Source organism: Callospermophilus lateralis, chromosome 2 (genome assembly GCF_048772815.1).
Source record: "Callospermophilus lateralis isolate mCalLat2 chromosome 2, mCalLat2.hap1, whole genome shotgun sequence".
Taxonomy (NCBI): Eukaryota; Metazoa; Chordata; class Mammalia; order Rodentia; family Sciuridae; genus Callospermophilus; species Callospermophilus lateralis.
The window spans coordinates 7,501,280-7,515,188 of record NC_135306.1 but is presented as its reverse complement, the minus strand read 5'-3'; the positions used below and the strand labels follow the sequence as shown (position 1 = coordinate 7,515,188).

Sequence of the window (13,909 nt, the reverse complement as noted above, 5' to 3'; positions counted from 1 at the left end):
CTGGTGGGACATGGGACAGTGCCCCATGGCACCCCCACTGCCCCTCCAAGCCCAAACTCCCAAGAGATCTTCCTGAGAGCCAGGGAGAAGCCAGGCCCGGGGCAGGGGATGGGTGTGTGAAGGTCCCAGCCTGGCAGGGAGGTCAGAGAGAGCCAGAGATGAGCAGAGCAGGGACTGGGAGTCGGGGTAGGGGGACACAAAGACCGAGAGAAAGAAGGGAGCAGAGATGGGCACCAAACTAGCTAGAGCGACAGAGAGAGCCTGCACCGGAGCTGGCGGGAGCGGCGTGGCATCCCTCTGGAGGCAGACAGATGGACACAGAGGAAACAGAAGGAGGCCGTGCTGCAGGGCAGATGTGAGGGAGGCCGGGGCGGAGGGAGGCCGGGGCGGACGGTCGGAGGACCCAGGACAGCCGCACTCACTGAACTTCTTGCTGGTCTTCTTGGGTCCCTCCGTCATCTTGGTGAGCTGCGCGGAGCCAGAGCAGCTGGGGTGCCTCCCCCACCACCCCTTCCCCTTTCTCTGGCCCTCTGGCTGCTTCCTCTGTGTATTTTTAAACCACTGAAACTCCCACAGCCCCACCCTCCCACCCTCTCCGCAGGGGGCGGGGGCTGGGGCCTCCCCAGTCAGATCCCAGCCCCCGAGGGCCGCCTCCTTGCTCCGCAGCAGGGCAAGGGCAGCTGCAAGCCCAAGGGGCCTGGAAGGTCTGGGGAACAAGCCACAGGCTCTGGGAATGTAGCCCACTGGGCTGAGGGCCACTGGGGATCTGGCATCCACTGTCAGGGGGTCTGGCCCACAGGCGGGGATGGCAATGGGACAGGGCTATGCGCAGCGCAGGATATTCTAAACCCCGGTGCCTGGGAGACAGCCTGGCAGCAACAGACAGGAGACTGCTGGGTAGTGCCCTGGGCCACCAGGTCCAAGTTCAAGACTTGGCTGGCCACTCTGTCACCATGTGATCTTCGGCTCACCTCCCTGAGTCGGTTTCCCCTTTGTGAGCAGGGAGGGCCTGCAGTGCCCACTACATAGGGTGCCTGTGGCAAGCAGAGTCTGGCATAGGATCAGCTCCTGCCATGGTCACTTATTTCCAGTCTAGTACACACGGTGACTTGGTGTACCATACCCATTGGACAAAGATGGAGAAACTGAGGCACAGAGAGGGAGAGGGATTTCCCTAGGTCACACAGCAGGTTGGTGGCACAGGCTGAATTATGCTTTGCCCTTCAGATTCCTTAACCATGGGATGGTAATTTTTTACTCTACAAACTTCCTCTGTGTGTGTGTGTGTGTGCAGAACAGAGATGAGGAAATGCAATCTCCCTCATACAGGGTGTCCAGACACCTGTAGAGGCTGTGAGCAGATGCTGGGGTTGGGGTGCCACAAAATCAGCAGCTGCAAACTCAGCTCCGTGTGCTAAGTCAGTTCCATCTCTGAAGCCTCAGTCACCAGATCTCTAGGATGGGGACAGTGCAAGGTATGCAGTCAGCCTGCAGAGGCTTGAAATTCTTTTTTATTTTTCCTTTTAATGCTGGGAATGGAACTAAGCATGCCAGGCAAGTGCTCTACCACTGAGCGACAACCCAGCCCAGGTTCAGTATTTTTATCCTAGCCGCCAAGCTGGCCACTGCAGTTGTGAGAGGGAACTAAGGTCACTTGGGGCTCCTCCTATATCCTCCATAAAAATCATGCCCTGCCCCCAAATCAAGTCACCTGGAATTGGAAGCTGCTCATCATCCAGCTGTAGAGTCTGAGGTGCCAAGTTCTGTGCCTGTGGGGGCTCCCCAACCCCCTGGTAGCTGGAAAAAAGTCCTTGGTGGGGGAAGGATCTAGGGACTTCTCATGCGGTGAAGAGGACCCCAAGGACCTGAGAAGGAAAGGGACACAGCCCTTGAGACCATCGCAGCAAGTTCCTGCTCACAGATAGGCCTGGACAGACCAGTGATCAAAAGTTCAAGTGAGCTGGGCACGGTGGGGCCTGCCTGTAATCCCAGCGGCTCAGGAGGCTAAGGCAGGAGGATCGCAAGTTCAAAGCCAGCCTCAGCAAAAGTGAGGCGCTAAGCAACTCAGTGAGACCCTGTCACTAAATAAAATACAAAATAGGGCTGGGGATGTGGCTCAGTGGTTGAGCGCCCCTGGGTTCAATCCCCAATAGGAAAAGAAAAAAAAAGTTCAGGTGAAAGAATGAGGTTTCTGAGCCAAGGACTTGGGGGAGAAGGGGCAACAACTCCAACCCTTGCTTCTGAGCACTGAGAACTCTTCAGACATGGAGTTGGAACCCTCCACACCATCCACACAACAGACCTGGGAGACAAACTCTGGCCCTGCCCCTGTTTCACAGATGAGGAAACCAGGACTAAGGAGCAGAATCCTGACAGACAACCAGGTGTCCAACTCTCACGCTGCTGGGTTGCCGTCAGAGGGGCCTAAAGCCTGGTGGGGAGCTTCTTAATGGAGGCAGAGGGTAGGTCACTGGCTTCTCCCAGGGATAGTTCCAGTGTGACTTGGGCTAACTGCCGAGCTGTGGCACCATCCAGTGCTGGCTTCCTGACCTGCTGTGTGTCATACACAAGAGACTTTGCCTTTCTGGGTCTCAGTTTCCTCACCTGTGAAATGGGATGATCCAGCAGCACCAGTAGGTGGGAGAAGTCCCTGGCCAGCACACTGTGAGTCTCAGCAACTGGAGGGTGGGTGCCCGAGCTTCACAGGGGTAGGCCTGGCAGACACTGGTGAGCGGGCACATGGTGTGAGACCTGGGAGTCGTGGCCACTGAGAGGCCGTTGCTGAGGTAGAGGCGCTTTGTCATCAAGAGGGCCAGGCCCGCCGTTGGCCGGGGCGCCAGGGCAGTTGCCGGCATCCCCGGGAGAATGAATGGGGCTCAGTGTGGTGGCTCCGCTGAGCTCAGAGCCCCCTTTGTGCTGCCTCAAGTGGCCGTTGGGAGTGCAGCCAGTGACCTGCTGGAGGGTGGCTGTCCCCCAGGCCCTCCTCAGCCTGCACTGGAGGCCAGCCAGGCTGCCCTCCTGCTGCAGCCCTGGACACTGAGGAGCTCCCTCCAGGCTCTGCCTCTGGGACCCCGCCCCCAGGACACCCTGCTTCCCTGCCCTGGCATGGGCGGCTGCCTCCTGGAGTCCCTCTAGTGCCAGCTTGAGCCAGGGGCTCCCAGGAGCCTACTCTGGTTTCGGTTCCCACGTCCCAGCCCCTCATCCCCAACCTGTAACTCAAGCAGGGACAATGTGGGGGGCTTCTGGAGGGGAAGGAGAAGACAAGCCCAGGGAGGGGGCAGGTACTGTCAGGGATGGAGACCTAAGTAACAGGCATCAGCCAGGGCTGGGGTGGCGGCTCAGTGGTGGAGCGCTTGCCTAGCCTGTGTGAGGCCCTGGGTTCATAAAAATAAATCAATAAAGATCCACTGACAAATAATTTTTTAAAAAAGCATTAGCCAACCTGAGTCCTCACCTGCATGACCTCGGGCAAGTCAGGTCACCTGAGCGTCTTTTTTTTTCCCTTCAACAAAATGAGGCAAATACAGCATCTCTCACATGGTTCATGGCAGTGAAATAAAATGTTAATACTGGGGGCACCACTTGCACCTCACTCACTCGTGTCTTTATTTGCATATTCCAGACAGACTTCAAGTTTCCCGAGATGGGGCTGGGCCTTCCCATCCATGTGGCCCTCTTCCTCGGGGCCTCTCCTGTAACTGCTCAGTGGAGGCTTTTCCTTGGTTTGATCTGGTTGCCTGGTATTGGGGGCAGTGCAGGACGATGGCAAATGACCCTGGACTTTGAGAGCAAAGAGAACCAGCTTTGAATCGCAGCTTCAGAGCTTCCTGGCTGGGTGGCCTTGGCCAGGCCACTTCACAGCTCAAAGCCTGTTTCCTCTTCTGTCATTTGTGCCCAACCATAGCAACCTCCTAAGAGGGATGTTGTCAAGTGTCAGGGCCAGACCCAGTGAAGCTCGTGGGAGCAAAAGAGCCACGGCTGGAAGGGCCATGGGTGTCACACGGCCATTCTCTGTCCTGTGTCCCACATGCATTGACTCTACCGCAGGCCAAGCCTCCACCCCACGAGCCTGTCTTCCTCGTCCCCTCCACATCCTCACTCCTTTCTGGCTGGGAGAGAAAAAGAGAGGACCCAAACCAGAGTCAAAAACTCTCAGTGGCTCCCTTTCCTGCCCTGTGCCTCAGTTTCCCTATTAGATGGCGGCAGGACCGGAGGCTCTTGAGGTCTGTTCAGCCAGTCAGTCAACAACATTTACTGAGGACCAGCCTCATACGGGGCCTTGCTGTTCAGCCAGCCCACTGGAAGCAGGCAAAATTCCCCTCCAACCAGCAAAGCAGAAGCCCAGGAGGCTGGGAAGTCACTCATGGCCTCTTGGTCCCCCAGGGTTTGCCAGCCGTGGTGATGGGAAGCTCCAGGCCCCAGCAGCTGGGCGGCCTTCCAGCCTGCTCCTGACCCCTTCTGCCTGCTCCCCTAGCAGCTGCCAAGGGCCTGAGGCCCTGAGGGGAAGTGACTGACAGATGTCAGGGTTCAGGTCAGGGATGCTAGGGTGGAGGTGACAACATCACCGGAAACCCTGCTCGGGCTTCTGCTCACAGGATGTGACTTGGCAGGGGGGCTTGTGGAAAACAGGCAGCGGGCCCTAGTCTGAAAGTCTGGTAGTGGAAGTCACATGAGCCCAGGACAGGCCCCCCAAAGCTATTGTCCCCTTCCACATCTTACATTGGCACCCATGTCCTGAGGCTCTGCCCTGGCTCCACCCCTAGCTCAGATGGGTGGGACCCTGATATGGGGAACATGTGGGGTTTGTGCCAGACTGACCAGGTTCAAATGCCAGTATGGCCACTGTGATGTCAGCTCTGAGGCTCAGGGTCCTTATGTGCACAGTGGAGGTGAGAGCAGGGCCTGCCTCACACAGGTCAGTGACAACTGAGATAATTCCCACAGAGCATTAAGTGTAGAGCGTGGACCATTTACTTTCCCTCAACAAATTGTAGTTACAGCAATTATTTTCTCCCTCCCTACCCCTGATTTAGCCAATCCCCCGCCTGCTTCTAATAAGTAATGTACTTGTAAAGTGTGGCCCCACTGCCCCAAACCCTCCACACTGCCCAGCTTCTTGGTCTAATCCTCAAGACTCTCCTTGGCAGAGGGATAGGTCACCTTTCCCCAGAACAGGACCTCGTGGGACATCAGGGTCATCTCCTCCTGGGAGGAGGCTTTCAGGTCAAGCTGCAGGGATAAGAGCTTGGAGCAATAGGGAGGGCTTCATGGAGGAAGGCAGGTAGCCGGTGGGGTGAGATCCAGGGAGCACTGCCCTGAAGGCAGGTGGGCTTGGGAAGCTGGGAAACAGTAGGGAGACTGTGGAGCTGGAGCCTGCCAAAGTGAATTGGAAAGAGCAAGGGTCACACTCAGGGTTTTCCTAAAGACAGAAGATTTCAGAAAGATTTGGCCCTAGCTGTGCGAGGATCAGACGGAATGGCCAGACTGGAGGGCCAGGACTCCGGCTCCCTCCACAATAGGCTGGAGAGGAAGGAACAGATTGAAGGGATGAGGCAGAGGAGGCAGAAAGGACAGCTTCGCTGGGCTGCTCTGTGGGGAAGAGCTAAAGGAAGGAGCAGGGGGATCCTGGAGCCAGGAAGATTCTAGAGAAGGGACAGGAGGACGGGCGCAGAGTACGTAGTGGACATGGTGCTTGCAGAAGGACAGTATGCCTCCAACAACCCCACTGCTGTCCTCTGGTCAGACTATAAATAGGGTGGGTGATGAGAGTCTTGTTCATATATTAAACCAGCTTCATCACTGTGACCTTGGGCAAATGACCTCCCCTTTCTGAGCCTCAATGTCCTCTTCTGTAAAACGGGTTAGCGGTCCCGACTGGATTCAGGATTCTGCAGGAACGCTGAGCACACAGGGAGTGCTGCACCTGTTAGCCATTTTCGCGATTACTGACTCTTGCTAGACCAGCTCTGGCGCCGTTGGGCGGAGGCGGGGTTCTCATGGGTCCCGTCCCTGCCTCCCAGAGAACCTAGGGTCCAGGGTTAGAAGGCCCTGGTGTTGCTTGCTCGCTGCCTCCAGTGTCGCCGCGCCCCCTGGCGGCCATCGGTTGCCATGTCAACGGCGGGTGGCGGGGGCCGGTGGAGGCGGCGGCTGGGGCCGTTCTCTCCTCCCAGGGCCGGAGGCCGCTCCCTCTGCGTCTCTTGCCTTCGCCTCTGGGGGGACATACCCAGCCAGGAAGGAAGGGGCTCCGCGCAGTAGCGGGCCTGTGGGGGTAAACTGAGGCACGCGGCAGGGCGCCCCACAACCAGGTGTCGAGCGCGGGGCCCCACCTCCGAAGGCGGAGGAGGGGCCACGGGCGGTGACGCGCCGAGGGCGGCCGGCGGGCAGCGAGCGGGCGGGCGGGCGGCAGGAGCGGCGGCGGCGGCAGGTGCGGCCGCGGAGGGTGGGAGGGAGGCGGGAGGGGGCGGGCAGAGGGGGAGGGGAGGGCGAGGTCGGGGCGCCTCCCCCTTTATAACGCGCCCCCTCCTGGGCTCTCCGGCCGCCTCCTCGTCCGCGCTTCCCGTATCGCCCCCTCGCCCGGCCGCCCCGGGCCCGGGCCCGGCCAGGGAGCCCCCCAGGCCGCGGCTCGGGGGCCACCCCCCCTCGTCCGCTGCCCCGCGCAGCTCCGCGGAGGCGGCGCCGTCCGAGGAGGAGGAGCAGGGCACTGCGGCTGGCCCCGAATCGGGCGCCAGAGCGGCAGCAGCTTCGGCAGCAAGCGCGGCCCGGGCCGATGCAGCGGGACGCACCGCCCAGAGCCCCAGCCCCAGCGCCCCGGCTCCCCGGGCCCCCGATCGGGGCCGCCGCCAGTAGTGGCGGCGGCGGCGGAGGCGGGGGTAGCGGCGGTGGCGGAGGCGCCTCTGCAGCTCCGGCTCCCCCTGGCCTCCCGGGAACTACAAGTCCCAGGGGGCCTGGCGGCGGGCGGCGGCCGGAAGAGGCGGGATCGGCTCCGCGAGGCCGGAAGTGGCCGTGGAGGCGGAAGTGGCGCGGCCGCGGCGGGGCCTGGAGCGCGGCGGCTGGACCTGGAGCGGCGGCGGCTGCGGCTGGGGGCGGTGGCGGCGCTCTGGAGGCGGCCATGGCAAAGCAGTACGACTCGGTGGAGTGCCCCTTTTGCGATGAAGTGACCAAATATGAGAAGCTTGCCAAGATCGGCCAAGGCACCTTTGGGTAAGGCTGGGCCTGGAGGGGCCGGAAGCCCTAAACCTGCACCTATGGGGGTCCTACTTCGGGGCCCCAGGACCCGGCACGAGGAGGTAGGGAAGCCGCGGAATCCTGGGGCTGTTCCTTGGTTGCGCTAGGCCGCGCCGCAGCCCACCCCGACCCGACGGAGTCGGCTGGCGGGGAGGAGCCAGAGGCCGCGGGTTGGGGGCGGGGAGGGGTTGCAAAGAGGCGCTCTAGAGGGGAGCGGAATCTCTCCGAGAGATGCATCGGTGAAAGAAGGGCTCGAGGAAAGGGCGCAGAGGCTCAGGGAGAGAGAGACCAAAGGTACCGAGTGGTGGAGTAGCCGCGTGCCAGCCCAGCCCAGCCCAGCCCAGCCCCGCCAGGGAGTTTCATCTTTCCTGCAGCCCCTCCTCTCGTAGGGGAGGGGCGGGCCCCGCAGAATCGCCTGATGAGCTCTCTTGGGTCTCCCTCCCCGCCTGCAGAGAGGTGTTCAAGGCCAAGCACCGCAAGACCGGCAAGAAGGTGGCTCTGAAGAAAGTGCTGATGGAGAACGAGAAGGAGGGGGTGAGTAAGGGTCTGGTGAGCAGGCCTGCCAACTGCCAGACCACTGGGTTGGGTATCCATCCTAGTGCTTCCAGGAGACTCGGTTGAGACTGGGTTTATACCTAGTAGTTTTGGAAATGTCCATATTGCAGGGAATTTGGCCTCTCACCGAAATAAATTCAAATGTTCTGAAGCATTTGATGTTTCAATTTTAAGCAAATACGGTTGGGGCCAAGAGGGGGAGCTCATGCTTGCGTGGTGTGTATGTCGGTTTTGTAAGTTATGAAGCCTTGAAACATCTTTTCCTTAGCATTTAATATTGTTTGATGTAAAAGGAAAATACAATTACAGCTTTTTAGATACCTACTTTTTAGAAAGAAATTTTATAGTCCTACTGACAAGTGTAGAGCTAAAGTTTGAAGGTTGAAACCATGGACATTTAGTGACTGTAAAGCATCAGTTTGTTGCCTTGAATTGCCTTCTTGTGTGCATAGTGTTATTGTACCTGTTTTACATATCAGATATCTGAGACAACTGATTTCAGAACGCATAGTGTTACTCCCAGCCTGTGTCCCTTAGTGTAGACCTTGAGTCCTGTTCTTTGGGTCTGTAGCACTCACTCTTGACCATTTCCTCCTCTTCTCCTACCCAGTTCCCCATCACAGCCTTACGGGAGATCAAGATTCTCCAACTTTTAAAACATGAGAATGTGGTCAACTTGATTGAGATTTGTCGAACCAAAGGTAGGTTGTTTGGAGATTGTGAGAAAATGAGGCTTCAACTTCTAGGGCTTTGGGCCTAAACTAGGTTCAGACATATCGTGCTTTGTTCTCTGGTCCTCATTCATTGGAGTGATGCTTCCCCAGGGCCTGCCACAGCACCCAAACAGAGAAGGCACACAGAAAGTGTCTGACTAGCAAAGGAGCATGTTAATGAGTGCTTCAGAGGGCATGGGTGCCTGTGGGTTAGAAGGGGTGGGAGCTGGTGGCAGGAGAGTGAGTTGGGTACAGATTTTTTACTTTTTTTTTCTTCCTGCCCTTTCTGCCTCAGCTTCCCCCTATAACCGCTGCAAGGGCAGTATATACCTGGTGTTCGACTTCTGTGAGCATGACCTTGCTGGGTTGCTAAGCAACGTCCTAGTCAAGTTTACACTATCAGAGATCAAGAGGGTGATGCAGATGCTGCTCAATGGCCTCTACTATATCCACAGGAACAAGGTGGGCACCAGAGGTGGGAGGAGCGACCAAGGCATAAGCTGACCATGTTGCTGTGTGGGTGTGACTAAAGGACCTTCACTTTCATCCTTCTTCCAGATCCTGCACAGGGATATGAAAGCTGCCAATGTGCTCATTACCCGAGATGGGGTCCTGAAGCTGGCAGACTTTGGGCTGGCTCGGGCTTTCAGTCTGGCCAAGAACAGCCAGCCCAACCGCTATACCAACCGTGTGGTGACGCTCTGGTACCGGCCTCCGGAGCTGTTGCTCGGTGAGGATTCCCGAGCGGGCAGGGGGGCAGGGGCCGGGCACCTACCCGGCACAGCCCCTTACTGCCAGGGCTTCTTGAGCCACCGGCCCTGGGGCATCGAGTCTCAGGAGGCCCTTGGGCTCAACGGGCCCTCCTGGTACGCTCTTCTTCCCAGGGGAGCGGGACTACGGCCCGCCCATTGACCTGTGGGGTGCTGGGTGCATCATGGCAGAGATGTGGACCCGCAGCCCTATCATGCAGGGCAACACGGAGCAGCACCAGCTTGCCCTCATCAGCCAGCTCTGTGGTTCCATCACCCCTGAGGTTTGTGGCTAAGCTGAATGGGCCCCTGGTACCTGTGGGGTGGGGAGATCCAGGTCTCCTTGGCAGAGGAACTGGGGAGTAGGATCAGGAAAGCTCTTCTCCAGAGAGTGGCTGGTGGAGGGCTGGGGCCTGCTCTATAGAGCCTTCCTCTGCCAAGGCGTTTGAGTTAGTGCTGGGTTTTTGTTTTTGTTTTGTTTTCTCTGAAAAACAGAAGTATGCCCATGTTAGGGTTGGCACAGGTGTTCCAGATGACTTGTGCCAAAGGGCCTGGCCCTTGGTGTGTGCCACATCCATGGTGGCACTGCTGCCTTCATCTTGGAGGGCTCCAATTCTCCCTCAAAGGTTATCTGGGAGTGTCTGGGTTGTTTTGCCCTCGAACCCTGCCCCTGACCCCACTCTGTCCTTTCTCAACTCCTGCCCCCCAGGTGTGGCCAAATGTAGACAAATATGAGCTGTTTGAGAAGCTGGAGCTGGTCAAGGGCCAGAAGCGGAAGGTGAAGGACAGGCTGAAGGCCTACGTCCGGGACCCCTATGCGCTGGACCTCATCGATAAGCTGCTGGTGCTGGATCCCGCACAGCGCATCGACAGCGACGATGCCCTCAACCACGACTTCTTCTGGTCAGACCCCATGCCCTCAGACCTCAAGGGCATGCTGTCCACTCACCTGACGTCTATGTTTGAATACCTGGCACCACCACGCCGGAAGGGCAGCCAGATCACCCAGCAGTCCACCAATCAGAGCCGCAATCCCGCCACCACCAACCAGACGGAGTTTGAGCGCGTCTTCTGAGGGCGGGGCCGCTATTTTCTTTTTTCTCTGCTTTATGACTCGCGGGTGGAGATGATGGGCATTTGAGGTTTTTTTCTCTAGCGCACATTTTATTTAGTCTCCACCCTGGGTACTGGGAACAACCAGCAAGTGGACTGGAGGGCTTGTTGCCAAAGGGCAAGGCGGACACAGGGGCTGCCTGATTGCCTTGCCCTCTTCTGGATTTCTGGATGGTGCTGGGAGGGTCTCCCATGTACCCCAGGATAGGAAGTGGGGCCAGTGAGCCTCGAATGGTGACTTTCTAAGAGCTCCCAGCATGGTGGGAGGAGGGGACAGTCTCTCACATCCCCAGCCCTCCTCTTTGGATGAGAAACTGGCGAGGGGAACGGAGCTGCCTTGGGAACAGGCTGCTCTTGGCCTGGCCCTCAGGGCACTGAGGGCAGCAAAAACTCTTGGTTTCTTCAGGAGGAGAATTTTATCGTGTTTCTTTGTTGAGTTGTTCAGAGACATTCCTGGATGCAGGCCGATCAGTTACAATTAAAAGTCGACCCTTCTTTTTTTTTTCCACTAAGTGGCTTGTGTTTTCTGCATTCAGACCTACGGCTGGCCCAGCGGTTAGGGTTTGATTTGTCAAGTTGCTGAAAGTCTTGACTCTCTTCTTTGTCCCCGTTCATGTTTCCTCATATAGTCATGGAGGACTTGGGCCTTGCCATTTCCTTCCTGGGTGCCTTCTAGACTGTAGTCAGGCACCTAAGGCCACACCGTGGGCCCCCTGCTCCTCTGCTGGGTGCTAGAGGAAGGAGCCCTGCTGTGGGGAGCGGTGAGGGTCTCCTGGGAGCCACATCTGCAGTGGTGATCAGAGACCCATCTGTGGCAGGTGACGGGTACGTTCAGACTGACCCAGGAACACAGGGCTGCAGGAGGAGGATCTGGAACGACCATTAGGTCTGTAACTTGCAGAGGTTCTTTGCGCTGCTGGGTGAAGGAGGGCTCAGAGAAAGTGACCCGGGGTGAAAGGATCACGTTCACAGCCATGGGGAGGTGGCAGTCACATGAATCTGGATGGTGGGTGGACAGAAGGGAAAAAATAGTTCATGTGAACATGAGGCTGTGAGGGCTGGGCTGGGTCTTTTGAGGAGCTGCAGGTACCAGCAGACTCCTGTAAGTTTTCTTAAAACTTCTGTAACAAATACCATGAACACACTAGCTTAAAGGAACAAGCTCATTCTGTTGATTCTGGAGGCTAGATGCCCAAAAGCCATGTGTTTGCAGGTTTGTTCCTTTGGGAGACTCTTTGAGACCCCCAGCCCCTGGTGGCTGCCACAGTCCTTAGTGCATTCTGGCTTTTTTGTTTGTTTGTTTGTTATTTTTGGTACCTGGGAAGGAATCCAGGTTGCTTTGCCACTGAGCTACATCCCCAACCCTTTTTATGTTTTATATTTTGTGAGAGGGTCTTGCTGAATTGTTGAGACTGCCTTGAACTTGAGATCCTCCTGCCTCAGCCTCCTGGAATGGTGCACCACTGTGCCTGGTACTCGGGCTTTTAAATGTATTGTTCTAACCTTTTCCTCATCTTCATATGAATATGGCATTTTCTTCCTTCTTTCTGTCTCTCTTGAGGACCTTAGTCATCAGATTTAGGACCCACATTGATAATGGTGTGACCTTAGTTCAAATATATCTACAAAAACTTTTTTTTTTTTTTTTTTAACAAAAACCCTATGAATGGCTGTTGACCAGTTTTGGATTTTAGATAACAGAAAAAGGGCTTGCCCAATTCAAAATGTTTTCTATAAAGGATAAAAGGCTTCTTTAAAAGCCCCCCCCCACACCCCCTTTTTTTGTGCTGGGGATGGAACTTGGGGCCGCTCAACTAGGCAAGTGCTCCACACTGAGTTACACCCCCAGTCCCAGGTTTCAGGTTGGCTCAGCAATTCCCCCTGGAGAGGTCCATTTCTTTGGGCCGTTGCACAGTGCTGCTCTGTCATCTCCACTCTCTCTTCCAAACTTGATAACTGCCGAGAACAAAGCAGTTCCCACCTGTGGAACCCACATTCTTACGGGTCCAATGGAGAACAAAATAGTGGAGGAGGAGGGAAAAGGATTGGGGCAACGGGTCAGAGTATCATGGGAGCAGAAATCCCAAGGGAACTGGGGGGTTGGGTGATAGAATTGCAGGAGCTACAAAGTCTTCAGAGACCGGTGGGGACAGGTGGTTCTGCCCTCTGGTGTCTGTTAGTGTTTTCACTCTGGCAATAAACCGGATTTTAAACAGTAGGCCCTGAGCCCTGGAGCTGCTGGCTCCAAGTTCTCTCCCAGTCCTTCTCCCCAGGGTCCACCTCAGGGAGGACTGGGGCTGCCGGAGCCCAGACACTGGTATGGCATATGACACGGGTGCTGCCCCCATCTGTGGAGGGAGATGTGTGACTCAGAATACAAGTGTGCCCTCCGCGGGGCCTCCTGGGGCACAGCCGCTCTCCTGCAGCTTGATGGGAGGTGGCTGGCTGTGAAGGCTTTTTGCCAGCTCATTTGCAGGTGCTCTTTATTTTTTGCTTAAGGATAATAAAATGTTATTTTAAAAATTTTTATTTTTTTAGTTATACATGACTGTGGAGTGTATTTTGACATATTGGAGTATAACTTCCGATTCTTGTGGTTGTACATGGAGTGGAGTTACAGTGGTCACATATTCATATATGAACACAGGAAAGTGATGTTCGGTTCATTCTGCTGTCTTTCCCATTCCTATCCCCCTCCCTTCCTCCAACTCCCCCCTCCAATCCAGTGAACCACCCCCCACACACACACATCTGCTGATTGTGAGTCACCATCTGTATATCAGAGACTCCTTTGGCTTTAGAGGATTGGATTATTTCACTTAGTCTCCAGTTCCATCCATTTATCATCAAATCCTGTAATTTCATTCTTTTTTTTTTTTTTTTAAAGAGAGAGAATTTTTAATATTTATTTTTTAGTTTTCGGCGGACACAACGTCTTTGTTTGTATGTGGTGCTGAGGATCGAACCCGGGCCGCACATATGCCAGGCGAGCGTGCTACCGCTTGAGCCACATCCCCGGCCCCAATTTCATTCTTCTTTATGGCTGCGTTACATTTCATTGTGGACAAGTATCACTTGCGGGTGCTCTTAATGTCGCCATGCCCTGCAGGCTGGGACTGAGTTTTGTGTTCTGGCTTGTTTGGACCAACATGGTGGAACAAGGACTCCTCCAGTTGACTTGGTCTGTTAAGTCAGGGGCACCCTGCATCCTTGCTGGACCTGTGTCCCATCCTAGCCTGGCAGGGCCAGAGCAAAATGGGCCCTCACAAAGAGGAGGTGAGCTGTGATGAGGAAGAGAGGTGGATCAGAGCCCAGCTCCACTCCAAGGTCTGGAGGTCTCCCAGGTAGACCAACCTTCCCACCCTCATCTCTCCCCAACCCACCTCCCCTCCTCCTGCTGCTCACCTTTAACCTCTGCCCAGTTGTTATTTAACTGAGATTCTGCAGTCAGGAAACCTGCCAGTCCCGGCTGGGATGTCCCTGGGCTGATTCCAGGATGAGGGCAGGAACCCCTCCCTGCAGGCTGGAAAGGCCAGAACTTCTGTCCCAGGCCCA

At 56.2% G+C, this 13,909-nt stretch overlaps 2 protein-coding genes across 3 annotated transcripts in view; one reads left to right on the top strand and one right to left on the bottom strand.

Annotated features, from left to right (window-relative positions):
* Positions 1-510, bottom strand: part of Sh2d3c (SH2 domain containing 3C) — a 29,165-nt gene extending 28,655 nt beyond the window's left edge. For both annotated transcript variants that reach the window (XM_076845413.2, XM_076845415.2), the window contains exon 1: positions 423-510. In XM_076845413.2, the coding sequence (XP_076701528.1) occupies positions 423-459 (37 nt within the window). In that variant the 5' untranslated portion in view covers positions 460-510. The remainder of the gene's footprint in view (positions 1-422) is intronic.
* A 5,978-nt stretch (positions 511-6,488) lies between these two features.
* Cdk9 (cyclin dependent kinase 9) lies at positions 6,489-10,866 on the top strand. Its single transcript, XM_076843102.1, has 7 exons — positions 6,489-7,200; positions 7,677-7,758; positions 8,390-8,480; positions 8,788-8,954; positions 9,051-9,222; positions 9,377-9,525; positions 9,951-10,866. Exons 1-7 carry the CDS (start codon positions 6,767-6,769, stop codon positions 10,314-10,316), a joined length of 1,461 nt encoding a protein of 486 aa, XP_076699217.1. The 5' UTR covers positions 6,489-6,766; the 3' UTR covers positions 10,317-10,866.
* Positions 10,867-13,909: the final 3,043 nt, after the last annotated feature.